General features: G+C 40.9%; 1 protein-coding gene across 1 annotated transcript; it reads right to left on the bottom strand.

Moving 5' to 3' along the window:
- Nucleotides 1-394: 394 nt before the first annotated feature.
- On the bottom strand, nucleotides 395-19,220 carry LOC143286889 (LITAF domain-containing protein-like). The gene is made up of 4 exons (XM_076594806.1): nucleotides 19,080-19,220; nucleotides 6,025-6,209; nucleotides 3,792-3,966; nucleotides 395-2,654 (listed from the first exon to the last, which is right to left on the bottom strand). Exons 2-4 carry the CDS (start codon nucleotides 6,173-6,175, stop codon nucleotides 2,546-2,548), a joined length of 435 nt encoding a protein of 144 aa, XP_076450921.1. The 5' UTR covers nucleotides 6,176-6,209; nucleotides 19,080-19,220; the 3' UTR covers nucleotides 395-2,545.
- Nucleotides 19,221-20,644: the final 1,424 nt, after the last annotated feature.

A 20,644-nucleotide genomic window follows, 5' to 3' on the forward strand; every position in this document is an offset into this window, starting at 1 on the left:
ATGTTATTGTTAAGAAAAGTTATGAATTATTATTATTATTATTATTATTATGATTATTATTATTATTATTATTATTATTGTTTTCCCTTTCCGCGGTGGTGTGAGTGCACGTCTTTCGAATGAGACTGAACCCCTGACGTCCCATGCATAGCATACACTACGCGCACATGAAAGAGACCACGGTATTCAAAGAGAGATTCCCAGAAAACATCTGAAAAAAACTCTGTTTGGCAGGGAACCAGTATTGACATAGGGTATAAGCTATAGAGACAAAGACAATGACAAATGTTTTATTGAGAGAGAGAGAGAGAGAGAGAGAGAGAGGGGAGAGAGAGAGAGAGAGAGAGAGAGAGAGTCTCAGACTCGAGTCAGACTCAGACTCATATTCGAACGATTTATTCATTTAAATAGTTTATTCATTTCAATCCATTGCCCCATAAAACAGGGCGTAATAACAGATTTATACATGTGACTCTGTTACTGATTTTGTAAGAACCACGAGCATAACCAATTACAAATTGAGCACAGCATCTTCATCATTCGATAACATAAACAATCATAGCTGAAATAAACACATATCTGTACAACATTTCCTTGAAATACATCTAACTTGAAGGACTGCCATGGCAGGACATTTCCAAACAAAATCAACTTCATCCTCTCTGGGTTCCCCAGACACAGACCACAACAACTGAATGGTTTTGATTTTCTAAAATTTCCAAAAGTTTATCATTCAACAAAATTATGTGAACAGCTTGTAAATAAATTGATCAGCCAACCAACCGAGATACCCACTTTGGACAGAACTCCCTTCATACATGTTCTATCCCCTTCTATAAAGTACATGGTTACATGGTATGAAGCAAAATAATTCTTCCTTGCCACAGAGGTATGATCCAACAATGATAATTTCTCCACAAAAGACAACAATGCATTCTTTGGTCTGCCAGACAGATCTCAACAGACAGACAGTCAGAAGAAGAAGAAGAAGAAGAAGAAGAAGAAGAAGAAAGAAAGAAAGAAAGAAAGAAAGAAAAAAGTTCGCAAGATTTGGCAATTGTCAACAGTGGGAAATCAATTTGGCTGTATCGACAGTAGACAATACTTGGCTACTGTCAACAGCAGGTAATACTTGCTTAGTGTCAACAAGAAGAAGAAGAAGAAGAGAGAGGAGAAGGAAGAAGAAGACGTAGTAGTAGAAGAAGAAGAAGCTCTGACTGGAGGTATAATTTAGAATCTCTTACGCTGTCCAAATTTGCATTCCAATGGATTGTATTTCCAAATCCTGACAAAGAAATATAATTATTACAGAAAAAAGAACTGTGTGTTTTGAACTTTCTATGAGATAACAAAATGGACAAGATCAAACGAATATACCCACTGCACAATGTCGAGGATGTGGAAGCCTCTTTACATGTTTAAAACTAAAAGTGGACGACACAATTTCGAGCAATATGTCCAGAACTGTCGGACTATTTAGACTCTTATGGTAGAAAGAAAGTCATGATAAGAAACTGTGATCATTTTGGGAATACATAACTGTGGCATTCGACACATCAAATACATATATAAAATTAGTAACAGGTACAAAAAAACAACAACAAAAAAACAACAACAACACTTTGAGCTGAACGAATCTCGTATAAAAAAAAAGTCAACAAAAGTAGTAATTATGTTTCCATTCATGTAATATAAAAATATTTTTCATCAAATATATCACAGTCGAAGACGGATTTGTTTCGCTTTAAAGCTGCATTTTCAGTTGTGTATATACAAAAAAAAAAGTATGAATAAAAACATGGAAATCAATGAGAGTAGCAACAATAGTAAGGCATTTAAAATCATTGTGCACGCAGAGATAAACAGAAATAAGGTTAAAATGATTCCAACTCATATTATTGCGTATAAATGTATCATAAAACAACACACTGCTTTTAAAAAGCGAAACACTATCACAGAAATAAAGTTAAAATGGTTCCAACTCAGATCATTCCAGTAAAATGTACCATATTACACTTTGGAAAATGAGACTGCTGGAAAGCGGCTTCTCTTGGAAAGAGGGAGAGTGGTTAACAGAAAGGAAATGAATTACCCCCCAGAAAGAGAACAGATCACGCCATTAAATTTGGTCTAAAAGCCATTTCCAAACGAAAATAGTCGTCTCCCTTCTTTTCACTGGGTTTCATGGAAAGAAAAGGCTATTTTCAAAAAAAGACAATGGCCTTTCAGGTAATGGGAAAAGTCAATTTAATTGCTACAAGACAGCGTTGTTGATTTTATGTGATAAGCTCAACAATATTCATAGCCTTTCCCCCAAAGAAACACACACACACACCATATTTGCGTAGAAGCGGGGAACAAATCCCCAGAAAAAAGTCTCCCGGGAAAATTAAACTAAAAAAACCCCACCCAAACAAACAAACAAACAACAACAACAAAAAGCCCAAACACTGAAAGAGTAATTCATCTGAGAAGTCGTTTCCAGACAACACGTGACGCTCACTTCCGGGGAGGAAGGAGGTCAGGGGTGACTTCCTGTGCCGTCTCACATCCGGCTGTAGCGGCCGACATTCTGACGGCAGTTGGGGCAGGTGTGGATGACGTCTTTGCAGGCGTCGAGGCAGAAGGGAATCAAGCAGCATCCCAGCCAGAACCTGTTAATAAAGAGAGAGAGAGAGAGTCTGAGTCTGAATGACTTATCGTTTTGACCTATCCGCCCGTGACAATAGGGGTAAGGGGGGGAGGAGGGGGGGAGCTTCCGTGTTAACATCCATTACAAAGAACAACGCCAATGTAAAGCAAACAAAGGGATGGAAAGAGAGAAAGTAAGCGAGAAAGAGAGAGACAGAGAGAGACAGAAGAAGAAGAAAAAGACGAAGACACAATTAATGGACAGATGGGAGTGTAACCAGAGAGAGAGAGAGAGAGAGAGAGAGAGAGTCTTAGAATCAGCTTCAGTTTTAAGGAGGTAGCAAATCGAGCAGAGTGATCCATATACGCTACAACACACCCGCTTTTGGAAAATGAAAACAATAATACCTGTCAGACCTTCACAGAACATAAACCCAACGCGTTTGTAAGGCCTTGAGAGTGTACCCTTGAGTTGTGTTACACATGGACATGAAGCGAAAGAAAAATAATCAAACAGTATCAAGAAATAAGTAAACGTATTCAAATGTAATCAATATCAAAGAAGACACACGGGAGGCAAACGATAGAAAATGAAATGAACAAAAGAGTGTGAAAGATGTAAAAAAAAAAAAAAAAAAAAAAAAAAAAAAAAAAAAATCATGTCCCATGGGTGGAGGTCGAACATAAACTTTTTTGATAGTTTCTCACGTCTATCTGTCTGTCTGTCTCTGTCTGTCTGTCTGTTCATCTGCCTGTCTGTTTCTCTCTCACTCACTCTCTCTTTGCGCCAACGTGGGGGAGGGGTGTGGGGCACGGTGGGTGATGGGAGAGAAGAAAGGTGTGTGTATGTGTGTTTCCGGGAGGGTCCATTGGTTGGTGGATAGGTGTTTGAAGTCTCTCTCTCTCTCTCTAATTATATATACATACATACATACATGCATGTGTATATATGTTATGTGTGTGTGTGTGTGTGTGTGTGTGTGTGTGTGTGTGTGTGTGTGTGTGTATATGCCTGAGTCTTTGTGTCTGTGTCTGTATATATGTATGTCTGAGTCTGTTTGTCGATGTCGGTCTCTGTGTCAGTGCGTCTGTGCATGTGTAGTTGGGGATGGGGGGGGGGGGGTGTGTATCCATGGCTGGGTACCGTGTTCACAGCGTACCCGACAAAACAGACGATGACGCAAGACAGCCATGTAGCGGTGCCCACGGAGTAGGCGGTGGTGGTGGTGACGGTGGCGTTACAGTGCTGGCAGGCAATCAGGCACGGCACCTCCCGGTACATGGCAGTGCTGCCGGGCTGCGGGCCGTACACCCCCGGCTGGCTGACCACCACGGCTGGCGGAACAGAAGGTGGCAACACTGGTGAACGAATGATCCGAGTTTGAAGAAGAAATGGTAGTAAAAGGTAATGATAAATAATGACTACCAAGTTAAACCGATCTCTCAGTCAAAGAAGGCTACTCACTTGCGTAGCTTTCGTCGGCGATCCGGCCGGCTTCTTCAGCGCAACTGCTGGGTAGAGAACTAGCAGCGAACTCACGACAATGCGACTTGACGAGTGAGGAGTACACCGAAGGCAGGTAATGATTTATGGATTGACAAGTATTAGAAGAAAATGAGAAGAAGAAGAAGAAGAAGAGGGAGGAGGAGGGGAGGAAGAAGAGAAGGAACAAGAAGTAGAACGCGAAGGAGGAGTAGGGAGAAGTAGAAGAAGAAGAAGGTAGAATAGGAGGAAGATAACGAGAAGAAGAAGAAGAAGAAGAAGAAGAAGAAGAAGAAGAAGAAGAAGAAGAAGGTAGAATAGGAGGAAGATAACGAGAAGAAGAAGAAGAAGAAGAAGAAGAAGAAGAAGAAGAAGGTAGAATAGGAGGAAGATAACGAGAAGAAGAAGAAGAAGAAGAAGAAGAAGAAGAAGAAGAAGAAGAAGAAGGTAGAACAGGAGGAAGATAACGAGAAGAAGAAGAAGAAGAAGAAGAAGGTAGAATAAGAGGAAGATAACGAGGAGGAGAAGGAGGAAAAGAAGGAGAGGAAGGGGAGGGGGAGGAGTTAGGAGGAGGAGAAGAAGGTGGAATAGGAGGAAGACAAGGAGGAGGACGAGGGGGAAAAGAAGAAGAGGAAGAAAGAAAGAAAGAAAGAAAGAAGTTAGCAACATTAACTCACTCAGTACGGCCAGTCCTCTCTTCTCCTCTACACAGACCCCTCGGATGTCCAGTGGGTGTCTGAATGACCCAACCTTTAGCTTCCGTCGTCAGAATTGTGGTATTCTTTGTCAACATTCACCTCTTCAGTATAAGAGCCTTTCGCTTGCAATATTTTGATGATGGTAATTGGGGTGAAACGCTGTTAACGTCGTCTCTTTCGTCGTTCGTATGGAGAGAGTTAAGTTAATGTCAACAGTAGGAAACAATTGGGTCGTGTCAACAGTTGGCAGCACTTGCCTAGTGTCAACAAAATTGCACTTCAGCACCTGTGTAGCAGTCTGTTTGTACCCCCGTTGTTTAAAAAAAAAAAATATTTTTTTAGCCTGGATTAAGTCTGGGGTCTATGTAAACTAGCCCGGCATGACCCACGGGGGTAAATTTCGACAAGTCAGAACTGACCTCCCCACTTGTTGGATTTTTCACTCCTCTGATGGATATGCGGGCCATTGTAGTCCAGCTTGAAATAACCCCCAGTGGAGATGGGGGGGGGGCGGGCTGGGGGTGGGGGGGGGGGGTGGCGATCGTGAGCAGCTACATATTCCCCCTGGGGTCATTCAAGGCCATCCCAGAATGGCCGCAGGGGCTAAAATTCAGCTGGGGTGGGGGTAGTTAGTTTGAGGCTTTTACATTGATCAAAGAATCACACACACACACACACACACACACACACACACACACACTTACACACACCCATACACACACGCTTACACACACACATACACACACACACGCTTACACACACACACACATACACCACACGCTTACACACACACACACACACACACCACACGCACACACACACACACACAAGCAGCACACACACACACACACACACACACACACACACACACACACACACAAACACACATACAAACACACACACATGCTTACACACACAGACACACACACACACACACAAGTGTGCGCACACACACGCGCGCGCGTGCACACACACACACACACACACAGAAACACAAACACACACACACGCTTATACACACATACACACAAACCACACACACACACACACACACACACACGCACACACACACGCACACAAACACACACCCCCGCTTACACACACACACACACACACACACACACACACACATACAGACACTTACACACACACACACACACACACACACACAAACACACACAAAAAGCAAATACTGTTAGGAACGTTACGTACTTGTAGAACTTGACTGCTGGCCAGGTACGCCGGGGCCTGGTTGATAACCTGGAGGCGGGGGTTGATAGCCTGGAGGCGGGGGTTGATAGCCCGGAGGTGGCGGCTGATAGGCAGGGGGTGGAGGAGGGTAGGCGGAGTCGACCTTCGACATTGCGGGGCGAAAGAACTGTCGTCTGCTTAACGTTCTGAAATCAAGGTTGTTTTTTGTTCTTTGTTTGTGCAATTAACATTTTAATCTCAATTTGATTACATAGTCAGGTGCACAAGGGGAGATATATATATATAGATAGATAGATAGATAGAGAACGCAGAACTCAGAACTCAAAACGTTTTTATTCAAGGATTAAGATTTTATGCACTGTCCTTGCTAATCTACATCTATTACAAATAGCACACACATAAATGAAAGGAAAAGGTTTTCATGCAGTATTGTATACATAATGAAGAAAACAACCCCCCGGCCCCCCACCCACACCCGCATCCATGCACACACATGCATACACACACTGACGCTCGCGTGCGAGCGCACACACATACATACACACACACGTGCGCACACACTGACAGCACCCCGTCACTCCCCCCACACACTAAGATTGACAGATGGATAGAACAGTGAGTCACAGAGAGAGAGAGAGAGAGAGAGAGAGAGAGAGAGATGTCATCAATATAGAAGTTCCAGAAAATCCGGGTGTTCAAGAGAGAGAGAGAGAGAGAGAGAGAGAGAGAGAGAGAGAGAGAGAGAGAGAGAGAGGAAGAAGAAGAAGAAGAAAATAAAACCGAATATTTTTTTTAAGGATTTGTTTTCCATAAGTTAAACTGGTGACGTCTGTTAAACTTTCCATAACTGATGATGATGATGACGATGACGACGACGACGATTAGAGTGACATTGAAGATAACAAGGAAGATGACACTGAAGATGTTGCTGGTTTGTTTTTGTTAGTGATTCCTTCCTTTCTTTACTACTACTACTACTACTACTGACTCCACTGCTGCTGCTGCTGCTGTCACTACTGACGGGCGCAATAGCCGAGTGGTTCAAGCGCTGGACTGTCAATCTGAGGGTCCCGGGTTCGAATCACGGTGACGGCGCCTGGTGGGTAAAGGGTGGAGATTTTTACGATCTCCCAGGTCAACATATGTGCAGACCTGCTAGTGCCTGAACCCCCTTCGTGTGTATATGCAAGCAGAAGATCAAATACGCACGTTAAAGATCCTGTAATCCATGTCAGCGTTCGGTGGGTTATGGAAACAAGAACATACCCAGCATGCACACCCCCGAAAACGGAGTATGGCTGCCTACATGGCGGGGTAAAAACGGTCATACACGTAAAAGCCCACTCGTGTGCATACGAGTGAACGCAGAAGAAGAAGAAGAAGAAGCTGTCACTACTACTACTACTACTACTACTTCTACCATTGCAGCTGCTACCACAACAACAACTACTACCACCACCACCACCACCAGTACTATTGCTATTACTACTTCTTTTACTACCGCTACTTCTGCTCCTGCTGCTACTACTAGTACTACTACTATGAGAAAGATTACGAAGATGACAATCAGTGACAACACTGGCCAATGAAGAAGGCAAATAATGCACTTCAAGAATAAAGATCCGGTGCTTTATGCACAGCATAAACCACCACCCATCTCCCACAAAAAGAAGAAAGAAAGAAAGAAAGAAAGAAAGAAAGAAAGAAAGAAAGAAAGAAAGAACAAACAAACACAGCACAACCATCAAATATCTTGCTGGCTACAAAATGACTCGTACAAAATGCGGTGTGCGTGCGTGTGTGTGTGTGTGTGTGTGTGTGTGTGTGTGTGTGTGTGTGTGTGTGTGTGTGTGTGTGTGTGTGTGTGTGTGTGTGTGTGTGTGTGTGTGTGTGTGTGTGTGTGTGTATGTGTGTGTGTGTGTGTGTGCGTGCGTGTGTGTGTGTGTGTGTGTGTGTGTGTGTTAATGTGTGTATGTGTGTGTGTGTGTAATGGTGTGTGTGCGTGCGTGTGTGCGTGCATTGTGTAATGGCGTGTGTGGTGTGTGTGTGTGTTGGGGGGGGGGGGAGGGGGGAACGGGGGGGGGGGGGGGGGGGGGGTGCTGGGGGAGGGGATTATATGCTTTTAAAAAATTTTGGCAGTACGGGATTACGAAATATCTTTTTATCAGTGTAAAATCCAAACCGATCAAAATGTATTGCGACACACATGTGTTGCTATTGCAAAACTAGTGAGTCACACTGTTTAAACTGATATAGCTCTCTGCTAGGATTATTAACAACAGCCAATAGCCAATAGCCCTTCCGTCAAAGAGGTACAATACAAATCAAATCATGCACAAAAGACGACGTCAATTGATTTCACATATCTGTTCTAATAAATCACTAACAGAAGAAAATTAGACAAAATAGATAACTGTTCACGCGACCATCCAACTCGTTGACAAAGATAACAATGTACAGCATAATATATGAGTATCGGTGGTATTACATCTAGTTCGATAATTTGACTGATTTTTGGCGTAAATTATAGGCTTGTTTTAGGTAATTCGCAATAGAAATAATTAGTCGTTCATCATCTGAGGAAAGTACTTGGCTGAGATTATGTGGGCTTACGAGAGAGAGAGAGAGAGAGAGAGAGAGAGAGAGAGAGAGAGAGAGAGAGAGAGAGAGATATGTCACCAATATAGAAGTTCCAGAAACATCCGGGTGTTCAAGAGAGAGAGAGAGAGAGAGAGAGAGAGAGAGAGAGAGAGGAAGAAGAAGAAGAAGAAAATAAAACCGAATATTTATTTTTAAGGTTTTGTTTTCCATACGTTAAACTTGTGACGTCTGTTAAACTTTCCATAACTGATGATGATGATGACGATGACGACGATGACGATTAGAGTGACATTGAAGATAACAAGGAAGATGACACTGAAGATGTTGCTGGTTTGCTTTTGTTAGTGATTCCTTCCTTTCTTTACTACTACTACTACTACTACTACTGACTCCACTGCTGCTGCTGCTGCTGTCACTAATGACGGGCGCAATAGCCGAGTGGTTAAAGCGTTGGACTGTCAATCTGAGGGTCCCGGGTTCGAATCACGGTGACGGCGCCTGGTGGGTAAAGGGTGGAGATTTTTACGATCTCCCAAGTCAACATATGTGCAGACCTGCTAGTGCCTGAACCCCCTTCGTGTGTATATGCAAGCAGAAGATCAAATACGCACGTCAGCATTCGGTAGGTTATGGAAACAAGAACATACCCAGCATACACCCTCCCGAAAACGGAGTATGGCTGCCTACATGGCGGGGTAAAAACGGTCATACATATAAAAGTCCACTCGTGTGCATACGAGTGAACGCAGAAGAAGAAGAAGAAGAAGCTGTCACTACTACTACTACTACTTCTACCATTGCAGCTGCTACCACAACAACAACTACTACCACCACCACCACCACCAGTACTATTGCTATTACTACTTCTTTTACTATCGCTACTTCTGCTCCTGCTGCTACTACTAGTACTACTACTATGAGAAAGATTACGAAGATGACAATCAGTGACAACACTGGCCAATGAAGAAGGCAAATAATGCACTTCAAGAATAAAGATCCGGTGCTTTATGCACAGCATAAACCACCACCCATCTCCCACAAAAAAGAAAGAAAGAAAGAAAGAAAGAAAGAAAGAAAGAACAAACAAACACAGCACAACCATCAAATATCTTGCTGGCTACAAAATGACTCGTACAAAATGCGGTGTGCGTGTGTGTGTGTGTGTGTGTGTGTGTGTGTGAGTGTGTGTGTGTGTGTGTGTGTGTGTGTGTGTATGTGTGTGTGTGTGTGTGCGTGCGTGTGTGTGTGTGTGTGTGTGTTAATGTGTGTGTGTGTGTAATGGTGTGTGTGTGTGTGTGTGTGTGTGCGTGCGTGCGTGCGTGCGTGTGTGTGTGTGTGTGTGTGTGTTAATGTGTGTATGTGTGTGTGTGTGTAATGGTGTGTGTGCGTGCGTGTGTGCGTGCATTGTGTAATGATGGCGTGTGTGGTGTGTGTGTGTGTGTGTGTGTGGGGGGGAACGGGGTGGGGGGAGGGGTGTTGGGGGGGGGGGGATTATATGCTTTTAAAAAATTTTGGCAGTACGGGATTACGAAATATCTTTTTATCAGTGTAAAATCCAAACCGATCAAAATGTATTGCGACACACATGTGTTGCTATTGCAAAACTAGTGAGTCACACTGTTTAAACTGATATAGCTCTCTGCTAGGATTAACACACACACACACACACACACACACACACACACACACATGACTGGTACAACAATTACGCCGTCCTGACAGACTGGTCCATGTATTGACATTTGCATCACCTTAAACGCCACAGCCAGCCTTGACTGTTTTCACCACAGAGACAGAACTGCTGAGTTTTCTACACTTCGCCGTTTCTAACACAATATAATTTCATCTTATTAGACGTTAAGCATTTTATTTTATTTTATGTATTTATTTATTTTTTTCATAACTAGTCCAAACAGCTACTGTTAAGTGACTATAATTACTGTTTAATTTTCGATTTACAACTGTGGTAAGTCGAATAAGTAGCTGACTCAATCACAAATTGTATAATTATTATTATTATTATTGTTATTATTATTGTTGTTGTTGTTGTTGTTGTTGTTTTATTTTCTAATTTACAGTTTCTTATTTTCTTTTTCCTTATACCCTCCACACACTATACCCAACATACACATACTCTCCTCCATAATGCCCCCCATTCGCAAACAGGCAATCCAGGTTATGCAGTGGAATGCTAGATCCATCTCCACAAATTTACCATATCTTATCCAACATTTGGCAAATAATAACTACCAAGCACTTATATTACAATCACTTAATGTTAAGAAGAATAAATTACCCAAGCTTCCAGGTTATTATTACCCACCTGTGCACCAGAATGTAGATGCTGCCACAAAAATCAGTGCCGCACTATATATTCAAGAAGGAATAGAGTACACCGTATGCTCTCCACCAGCACCTAACACTACTCCAGATTTTCATTCATGCGCGGCACGTATTAGGTTCAGTGATCATCTTACTCTACGTGTCGTATCTGTGTATTTACCGAGAGGCCCAAACGAAGTAAACACGGAATGGTTACATAATATTCAGGATAATGAAAAATGGTTGATTGGGGGAGATTTTAACGCCCATTCTCCTTTTTGGGACAAAGATTGTGTATCAGTTACTTGTAACCGCTTTGTAGAAAATATTGTTGATTCCTCCTTGAGCCTTTTAAATGATGGCAGCGTTACCAGAATCCCTGATATTGTCACTCACAGGGCATCTGCTATAGATCTGTCTTTCATATCCCCTACGTTGTATCCAGAATGTAAATGGACGACATATAAAGATACATTGGGAAGTGATCACTTACCGATCATCATGACTTTTAATGTAACTCAAAGACCTACAGAATTTCAAAAAGACAAAGTTCCAAGATATAAATATAAAGATGCTAACTGGGAGAAATTCGAAAGTATGCTTGCTAGCTATAACACAGAGTTCATAAACACCGCGGATATAGATACATTGTATTCATTCTTTACTGACACCATTTTACAAGCTGCCGACATATCAATTCCAAAATACAATTCACTTAAATCAAGCAAGCATTCGGGAAATATTTGGTGGACACCAGCCTGCGAAGCAGCAGTAGATAATAAAAAATCTAAATTTATTACTTATCTGAGCAACAAATCACCAGAGAATCTTATTGAAAAGAAAAAGGCAAATCATCATAGCAACATGGTCATTGCACAGGCAAAAAGACAATATTGGTCTTCCTTCTGTAATAGGGAGATTTCTGATCATAAAGATACTAAAAAGGTATGGAAAAAATTTAATGAAATGAAAGAAGGTATAAATTTGCCATCTTGTCCTATTAAGATAAAAGACAAAGATTTCCCGTCCAATGTAGAGAAGGCAGAAACATTTGTAGAAATGTTCTCGGAGTCTATGCGATTGGAAGGTCTCTCACTTAAAAACAGAATACACAGAACCGAAGAAGAGAGCAAAAGTGATTATACAGATCCATGTCCTGATAATAGTCAGTACATCAATGCTCCACTCACGCTCAACGAGGTTAAAGAAGCATTAGTATCCCTCCCTAAAAAGAAAACATCTGTAGGACTTGATGCAGTCTCAAATGAGATGCTGAGACATTTACCAGAAAATTTTGTTGTTTTATTGTTTGATATTTTTCAAAAGTGTTGGATTGATGGTTTAATGCCAGCACAATGGAAACAGTCTATTGTGATACCAGTTCATAAACAAGGAAAATGCAAAACAGATAAGAGCAGCTACAGGCCAATTGCACTAACATCACATACTGGTAAACTAATGGAAAGAATAATTTTGAGAAGGCTGATGTACTATTGTCATAAAAATAAGATTATCCCAATTAACCAAGCGGGCTTTCAGAGAGGTAGATCTGCAATTGATAATTTGGTAAAACTTACAACACATGTAAAACAACAATTCGCTAGAAGGAAAAACGTTCTTGCAACTTTTTTTGATGTGAAGAAAGCCTATGATCAAGTTTGGCATGCAAAGTTACTCTTTAAACTGAAATCTGTTGGCTTTTCAGGACATCTCTATGATTATATCAAAGATTTCCTGAGTGAAAGAAGTATACAGGTACGGGTCGGGAATACATACTCAAATCCTAAAACTCTTCACATGGGATTACCCCAAGGTTCTGTTATTGCCCCTGTTTTATTTAATATCTTGTTGAACGACTTACCCAAACACTTATCAAATGATGTGATCCTAGTGCAATACGCAGATGATATATGTATGTGGATGAATGTAACTATGAAACGGAATACATCCAAAAGGGCTTTAAACTATATCAAGAAAATATACCAACGAGAAATAGATAGATTAAATAGATATATTGCTGATAATGGTCTTACATTATCATCAGAAAAAACACATATTATGCTTTTTAACAATGGTACAAACCCAGAAGAGTTACCAACATTTAAGATTGAAAATGAGACAATTCAGTATAAAGATACTGTTAAGTTTTTAGGATTGATACTTACTTCAAAACTAACTTGGAACAGCCATATTGAATATTTATTAACAAAAACAAGAAAATCTCTAAACTTACTCAAAATTGTGAGTAAACAATACTGGGGACAAGATACAACGATTTTGAAACATTTATCATCATCACTTATTCGATCCAAACTATCCTATGGACAAGAAGTCTTTTTCAATGCTCCAAAATATTTGCTAAAGAAACTTCAAAGCATAGACTGCAAAGCATATAGACTTGCCCTTGGTGTACCTTTCCATGCATCGACCCTCGGAACATACAAAGAAATAGGAGTACTACCTTTAGATGAATACCGAAACCTCGCATGTGCTAAATACGTACTGAGAAGCTCAACAACTGAAAATTATACATCAGAGGAAGTAAAAATTACATCCGAAAACAGCTTCCCCAAAAGAGCTAAAAACATATCTTATTTAACACCCATTGGCACGTTTGTGTCAAACCTGTTCGAAAAATCTAAAATTAATTCAGATGACGTAGACACACAGAAGACCGTAAGTCCATACCCCATCTGGGAGATGAATAAAGCACATTTTGATGTTAATCATACTGACATTAAAAAGAATGAAAATCCGAATATCATGGCAACGGAAGTCCGAGTACACCTTCAAAATAGATACCGTGATCATTTACAGATCTACACAGATGGCTCACTATTAGACAATGGCCAAGCAGGTTCAGCTTTTGTTATACCAGAACTGAAAACGGAAAGATCATACTATATTGGTAAAAATCGTTCAATATTCACTGCTGAACTTATTGCTGTTCTTATGGCTCTAAATCATATTCTTGATCTTCCAATTTGCCTTCTACAAGTCTTGTTTTGCGTTGATTCCAAATCTGTATTATGTGCTTTAAACTCACCAAATTGTAAGAACAAATCTAAAATCATACTAGAAATCAGCCACATTTTACATCTTTTAAGCTTGAAAGGAACACATATTACGTTTTTCTGGGTTCCTTCACATCTTGGTATTCTCTACAATGAATGGGCTGACAGGGCTGCAAGAAAAGGTGCAAAGAACGAACAGGGAACCATAGAACTTTATGTGCCTCTATCTGTACAAGAGGGTTATCGAATACTAGAAAAAACATCGTGGAACAAAGTCAGAGAATTATACCAAGAAAACGGCAAAGCTTTAAACCATAGTGTAATTAATGGTCAACAACCGGGAACTATCGATCAGTCAAATACATACAGTAATTCAATAAGATTAAGGCAGATTCATACATTATCAAACAGGATAAAACTGAACGCTTTTGTAACAAAGTTCAGCAAAGATGTCAGATGCATATGTGGAGAACATATTTCTAGCAACCATGTAATATTCGAATGTCAGAATCTAAAATGTTTTTTGCCAGACTTCACCAAAAGTTCTTTTGAATGTGTTATTAACAATTCCAATATGTTATTTGTTATTGCAGAAGGTTTGCTGCATAGTCCTATAGGACATTTGTTATAGATGTTATATTTGTTTGATGTTGGCGTTTATAACGTTTCCATTTTTCCTAGCGTTGTCTCTCCCTATTCACCCTCCACACATACACACACTTTTACCCCTCCCCCTCTCACAGCCCCTACCCCCACGATTTTTTTTTGGTTTTTTTTTTCCCCCGTCTAATATCACTTCAAGTGGAAAGACGTTAAACTGAAGTCAACACACACACACACGCACGCACGGACTCACACACACACACACACACACACACACACACACACACACACACACACACACACACACACAAAATCACACTCACATAAACACACACACACACACACACACACACACACACGCACGCACGCACATGTATAGTAAACTTGAACAACACAAAAACATTTCTGCGTTCTAATAATTTCCCCTCAGTGTGGCATTCTTTTTTGTGAACCGTTGTGTTATCTTCGTGCCACGAATGCACCCCCCCCCCCGCATACCCCCCCCTCCCACCACCCCCTCGCCTTCCTCCTCCCCATCTCCCCCCTCCCCCCCCCCCTCCCCCCCCACACACACTTTGCCTCTGTTCCGTTTGCTAACACAGGTACTACATAAAGATAGGGGTGGAAAAGAAAGGAAGAAAGAAAGAAATGAATATGTCTAATGCTATCGTCCATATTCTAAATATATTTCTGTTTAATAATTACGATGTAATAATTAATTGCAATGTTTTTAAAAGCGAATATGTGAAATGCTTTTATTTGAGAACATATGTTTATTACTCTTGTTTGATCAAGTTATCCGCGTGTGTGTGTGTGTGGGGGGGGGGGGGGGTCGGGTGGGGGGTGGGGGTGGGGTGCGGTGCGGGTGTGTGCTGATTATCTGGTTGTGGTTTTCCGCAATTCATCTTTATTCTTATCTTATCTGTCTATTATAATCAATGTGCAGTATAGTAGGCTATGTTTATAATTATATTCAAATAATGTTTCTTAATTCTTTCTGTTTTTACATTAAGAATACTAGTTATTACCTGCAGTGTGTGGATGTATGTATGAAACGATGTATGTGATATTTTTTACATTTGTATCCTCGTAATATTTGTTGGGGCTGTTGTTGGCTTTTACAGTTATGGTCCCCATGTTGTTTACTTGTCTATGTTGTGATAATGCACCTGACCAAATTTCTCCAGTTGGAGATAATAAAGTTATTCTTATCTTATCTTATCTTATCTTATCTTAAAGAGAGAAAAGGAAGAAAGAAAGCTTTACGTCTAGGTATGAGAACACAAGCAATGCTGTTGTCCCCTGTTGGCAGTGACTGGACCTGTTCGAAAAGGAAGTTAAGGCAGAGGGCAAAGAGAGAGAGAGAGAGACAGAGAGAGAGAGAGAGAGAGAGAGAGAGAGAGAGAGAGAGGCAGACAGACAGACAGACAGACAGAGATAGAGAGACAGACAGACAGACAGACAGACAGACACACACACACACACACACACACACACAGAGTTATTAACAACAGCCAATAGCCTATAGCCCTTCTGTCAAGGAGGTACAATACAAATCAAATCATGCACAAAAGACGACATCAACTTCTGTTCTAATAAATCACTAACAGAAGAAAATTAGACAAACAGATAACTGTTCACGCGACCATCCAACTCGTTGACAAAGATAACAATGTACAGCATAATATATGAGTATCGGTGGTATTACATCTAGTTCGATGATTTGACTGATTTTTGGCGTAAATTATAGGCTTGTGTTAGGTAATTTGCAAGAGAAATAATTAGTCGTTCATCATCTGAGGAAAGTACTTGGCTGAGATTATGTGGGCTTACTCGAGAGAGAGAGAGAGAGAGAGAGAGAGAGAGAGAGAGAGAGAGAGAGAGAGAGAGACGCTTCAGACATTATTTATTGACATTGGCCTATCTACAGCCCTAATGTCAAGGGGACATAATTCTCAATTGCAGCGTCGTGTATTGAACGAAAAACATAACAAAAATAAAACAAAAACAAACTATGAACAGTAAATAAAACAATTCTTGTCAATAAGCTTTTCTGGAACAAGGTGAATTAATTGTTTATAGATGCATGTGCCCAATACAAGCACACATACATCATCTTCACCCACACTCTATCATCTCTATCATCAACCTCTACTATTTAGCCTAATTGACAACCAAAACAACAAATATTATGAACTGTTCATATTCAACTTGACCATCAAGTGCATACAAATGCAATATATTATTCATAGATATAACTACTACATATTCTAACTAACCATTTTTCTTTTCCGGATGTTAATAGCCTCTGCAACATACCTGGCGAGCGAAATTAGAACTTCACCATTATCAGAGGATAACAAGCTCTGCACGGTTTGCCTTCTCTCGGCGGCCACATGTAAAAGTTGATTCTGAGCCCTGATATCTTGATAAGCTTTGCAATGAAATAGGAAATGGTCTTCATCTTCTCTCACACCATCCATACACACCATGCACAAATTATCCCCAATACCTTCCGAATCAAACCATCTTCTATTTGCTTTTAAGCCTAATGTTCTGTTTCTAAATCTTGCTAACATATCCCTGTGCCATTTATTAGTAACTATTATCAAAAATTTCTCTGGTTGTAATACACTTTTGAAGGAATGGAACCAAGAATACTTTATACTATCTTCCATCTTGGAGTGCCAGTTTTGTCTATAACAAGATACTAAACGATCTTTAAATTCCGAAATAAATCCTCTTTCATTCCCAACTCCCTGACTAAGCCATACAATACCAAACCTATTTACTGAAAGACCTTGCTTCACATTGCCCACCCAGTTATGGTTACCTAACTCAACTTGCTGGAGTAACATGTCATATGCCTGTCTACAGAGTCTGTTTATAGGGAGCTGAGCTAGCTTTAACCAGTACTTGATGCATTTCACAAAGGCTCGAATATATAAAGGACACCTTTCAGAATCACCGTATGCCATCGTGTTAGAACAGTGCAATGGAACATTCATCAATCTCTTTATGGCTAATGTATGTACCTTTTCCATTTCAGCATTTTCTTCAAGACCCCATACTTCTGCTGCATAAGTCAACATTGGCTCTATTTGTGTATCGAACAACTTCCAAAATAAAGAGGAATCAACTGTTTTCAGTTTCTTCATAGATTTTAAATTTTCTGTTACTCCCTTTTCCCCTTTCCTACACATTTCTGACCATCCCGCTTTTAAACTCAATCTTGTCGTAAATACCATTCCTAAATACTTATAGGCATTAGTAACACTTACTTCCACATTACCATACAACCACTTTTCCCACTGCGATAAATGACACACACCACACCACACAAACACACACACACTGACACACACACACACATACACCCCCCCCACACACACACAAACACGTGCGCGTACACACACACACACACACGCACACGCACACACACACTCACACATACACACACACGCGCGCGCGCGCGCATACACACACACACACACACACACACATACACGCGATAACGAAAGACAGAAAAAAAGTGTGTCAACAAAAGGAGAGAGAGTGGGGGGTGGGTGGAGAGGAGAGAGAGAGGGGGAAAAATGTGAGAGAGGATCGAGAGACTGAGAGAGAAGAGAGAGAGATAGATAGATAGAGAGAAGAGAGAAAGAGGGGGGGGGGGGGGTGGAGAGGAGAGAGAGAGAGAGGGAAAGATGAGAGAGAGGATCGAGAGACTGAGAGAGAAGAGAGAGAGATAGATAGATAGAGAGAAGAGAGAAAGAGGGGGGCGGGGGGTGGAGAGGAGAGAGAGAGAGGGAAAGATGAGAGAGAGGATCGAGAGACAGAGAGAGAAGAGAGAGCGAGGGAGAGAGAGAGGGGGAGAGAGAGAAAGATGAGAGAGAAGATCGAGAGAGAGAGAATAGAGAGAGACGGGGGAAGGAGAAAGAGAGAGAAAGAGAGAGAGAGAGAGAGAGAGAGAAGAGAGAGAGTGAGTGAGAGAGAGAGAAAGATGAGAGAGGATCGAGAGAGAGAGAGAGAGAAGAGAGAGAGAGAGGGGGCGCGGAGGGGGGGGGGGGGGGGGGGGGGGGGGGGGGGGGTGTGGGGGGGGGGGAGGGAGAAAGAGAAAAGGGAAAGACAAAAAAGGAGGGAGGTGGAAAGAGAGAGAGAGGGGGAGAGGATAGAAAGAGAATGGGAAGAAAGAGAGGGAGAATGAGACAGAGAGAGACAGCGACAGAGACATAGACAGAGAGCCACACACACACACACACACACACACACACAGACACACACACACACACACACAGACACACACAGACACACACACACACACACACACACACACACAGACACACACAGACGCGCAAGAACAACGAGCCAAGTCCGTAACAAAGAAAGCATTAAACAATCCACATGGTGTTTTATCAAAACGAAACATCGTCGAAACCTGCAACACAATAAGACCACACACATAGTCAACAACAACAACAACAACAAAACACAAAGAAAAACAAAATCATGACTTACTGTCAAATCACGCTCAGAAGACTATGACCACCTTCTCACAGTAAAACGCCAGAGGTAAATGTTGTGTTTACCGAAAGTCAGGTAGAGAACCAGGGTAGACCTGAACACAACGCGACCTCTGCTCTGTGAACTGCTCTGTCGCAATGATCAGGGGGTGGGGTGGGGGGGGGGGGGGTGGGGGGGGGGGGTTCAGACTGTACAAAAAAGCTCCCCCTTACCCTACCAAAAATGTTCCCCCGGTACTTTTTTTTTCTGTCTTTCTTCTTTTATTTATTCTTTTATTCATTTGTTCATGTATCTATCTGTTTATCGATTTATATTTTGCTTTGTTTGTTTCGGTATTTATTCATTCATTTATTTATTTATTCATTTATTTATCTATTATTCACTTTTTTGTATTTTTCTATTCTTGATCTCTCTCTCTCTCTCTCTCTCTCTCTCTCTCTCTCTCTCTCTCTCTCTCTCTCTCTCTCTCTCTATCTATCTATCTATCTATCTATCTGTCTATCTGTTTACTGTTCTGGCGCTCTTTTTATTGTCCCAGGCCCATGGCAATGTGAGTGTGTGTGATGTGTGAGTTGAGAGAATGCGGGTGGGTAGATGAACGGTGGTGGTGTGGTTCGAAAGGAAGAATGACTGCCGATGTTTTACCCCTCTTATCTTTTCTATCCAAAACTTTATTTTACATTTAAAAAAAATATAAAATCTATGGCATGTAAATTACAATTATGCTACCTTTTCTTGTGTGTATCTTACGTGAAAATTGCTATTATTCCAGCCGTTTAATCATGTGTGTGTGTGTGTGTGTGTGTGTGTGTGTGTGTGTGTGTGTGTGCGTGTGTGTGCGTGTGTGTGTGTGTTGGAGTGTAACAGTTGTAGTATTGAGAGTATGTTACTTTGTGTGTATTGTGCACTATGTTTTTTTTATAATATCAATTATTGTGTTTGATGTTTCTACTACTTTTTATGTGCTTTCATGTTTCACTTCATGCACTGGATTGAAAAGCGCTTAGAGCTTGCTCATGCTTAAATGATAGCGATACAAAAAAACAAACAAACAAACAAACAAACAACAACAAAAAAGCACCTTGTTTGTTTGTTTTTTTTTTGTTCGTTTTCTTTGCTCATGACTTCGACGTACACATACGTCTATATTTTTGCTGGAGATTTTCCAGATTCGCCCTTTTCCAGTCACCGCGCTTTGAAGAGATGACCGACTCATCAAATAATGCTTTGTGTGAGAAACTAGGATCCCGAAAAACTGTGCCTCGCAAATACAGTTTCACCTCTATTTTCAGCCTGCCAGGTAATGGTTGCCAGATTCTGTTAACTCATTAACCACTAAAAACATGAATATCTTCTTCACAGCCATTGATCGAAACCCTTTCTTGTGATTCATTGTTTGTTATTCAGTTATTCTCTTTTAATATTTTTTAATATACAATCGTTATTCTGCTGTGTTTGAAATTACATTGCGTAACACTCTCAGTGTTTGACTGTGAAGACACCATCAAATGAATTGTACGTTCTTGTTATCCAAAGACGTGATTTAATCTATGATATTT

This window comes from Babylonia areolata, chromosome 10 (genome assembly GCF_041734735.1).
Source record: "Babylonia areolata isolate BAREFJ2019XMU chromosome 10, ASM4173473v1, whole genome shotgun sequence".
Taxonomy (NCBI): domain Eukaryota; kingdom Metazoa; phylum Mollusca; class Gastropoda; order Neogastropoda; family Buccinidae; genus Babylonia; species Babylonia areolata.

Excerpts from the sequence above, each read along its gene's own strand:
- LOC143286889 (XM_076594806.1), bottom strand. The coding sequence starts at position 6,175 with ATGTCGAAGGTCGACTCCGCCTACCCTCCTCCACCCCCTGCCTATCAG. Across the intron at positions 3,967-6,024 it reads CCAGCAGTCAAGTTCTACAA|CCGTGGTGGTCAGCCAGCCG; the intron begins GTACGTAACGTT and ends CTGTTCCGCCAG. Across the intron at positions 2,655-3,791 it reads GTCATCGTCTGTTTTGTCGG|GTTCTGGCTGGGATGCTGCT; the intron begins GTACGCTGTGAA and ends CTTTATTAACAG.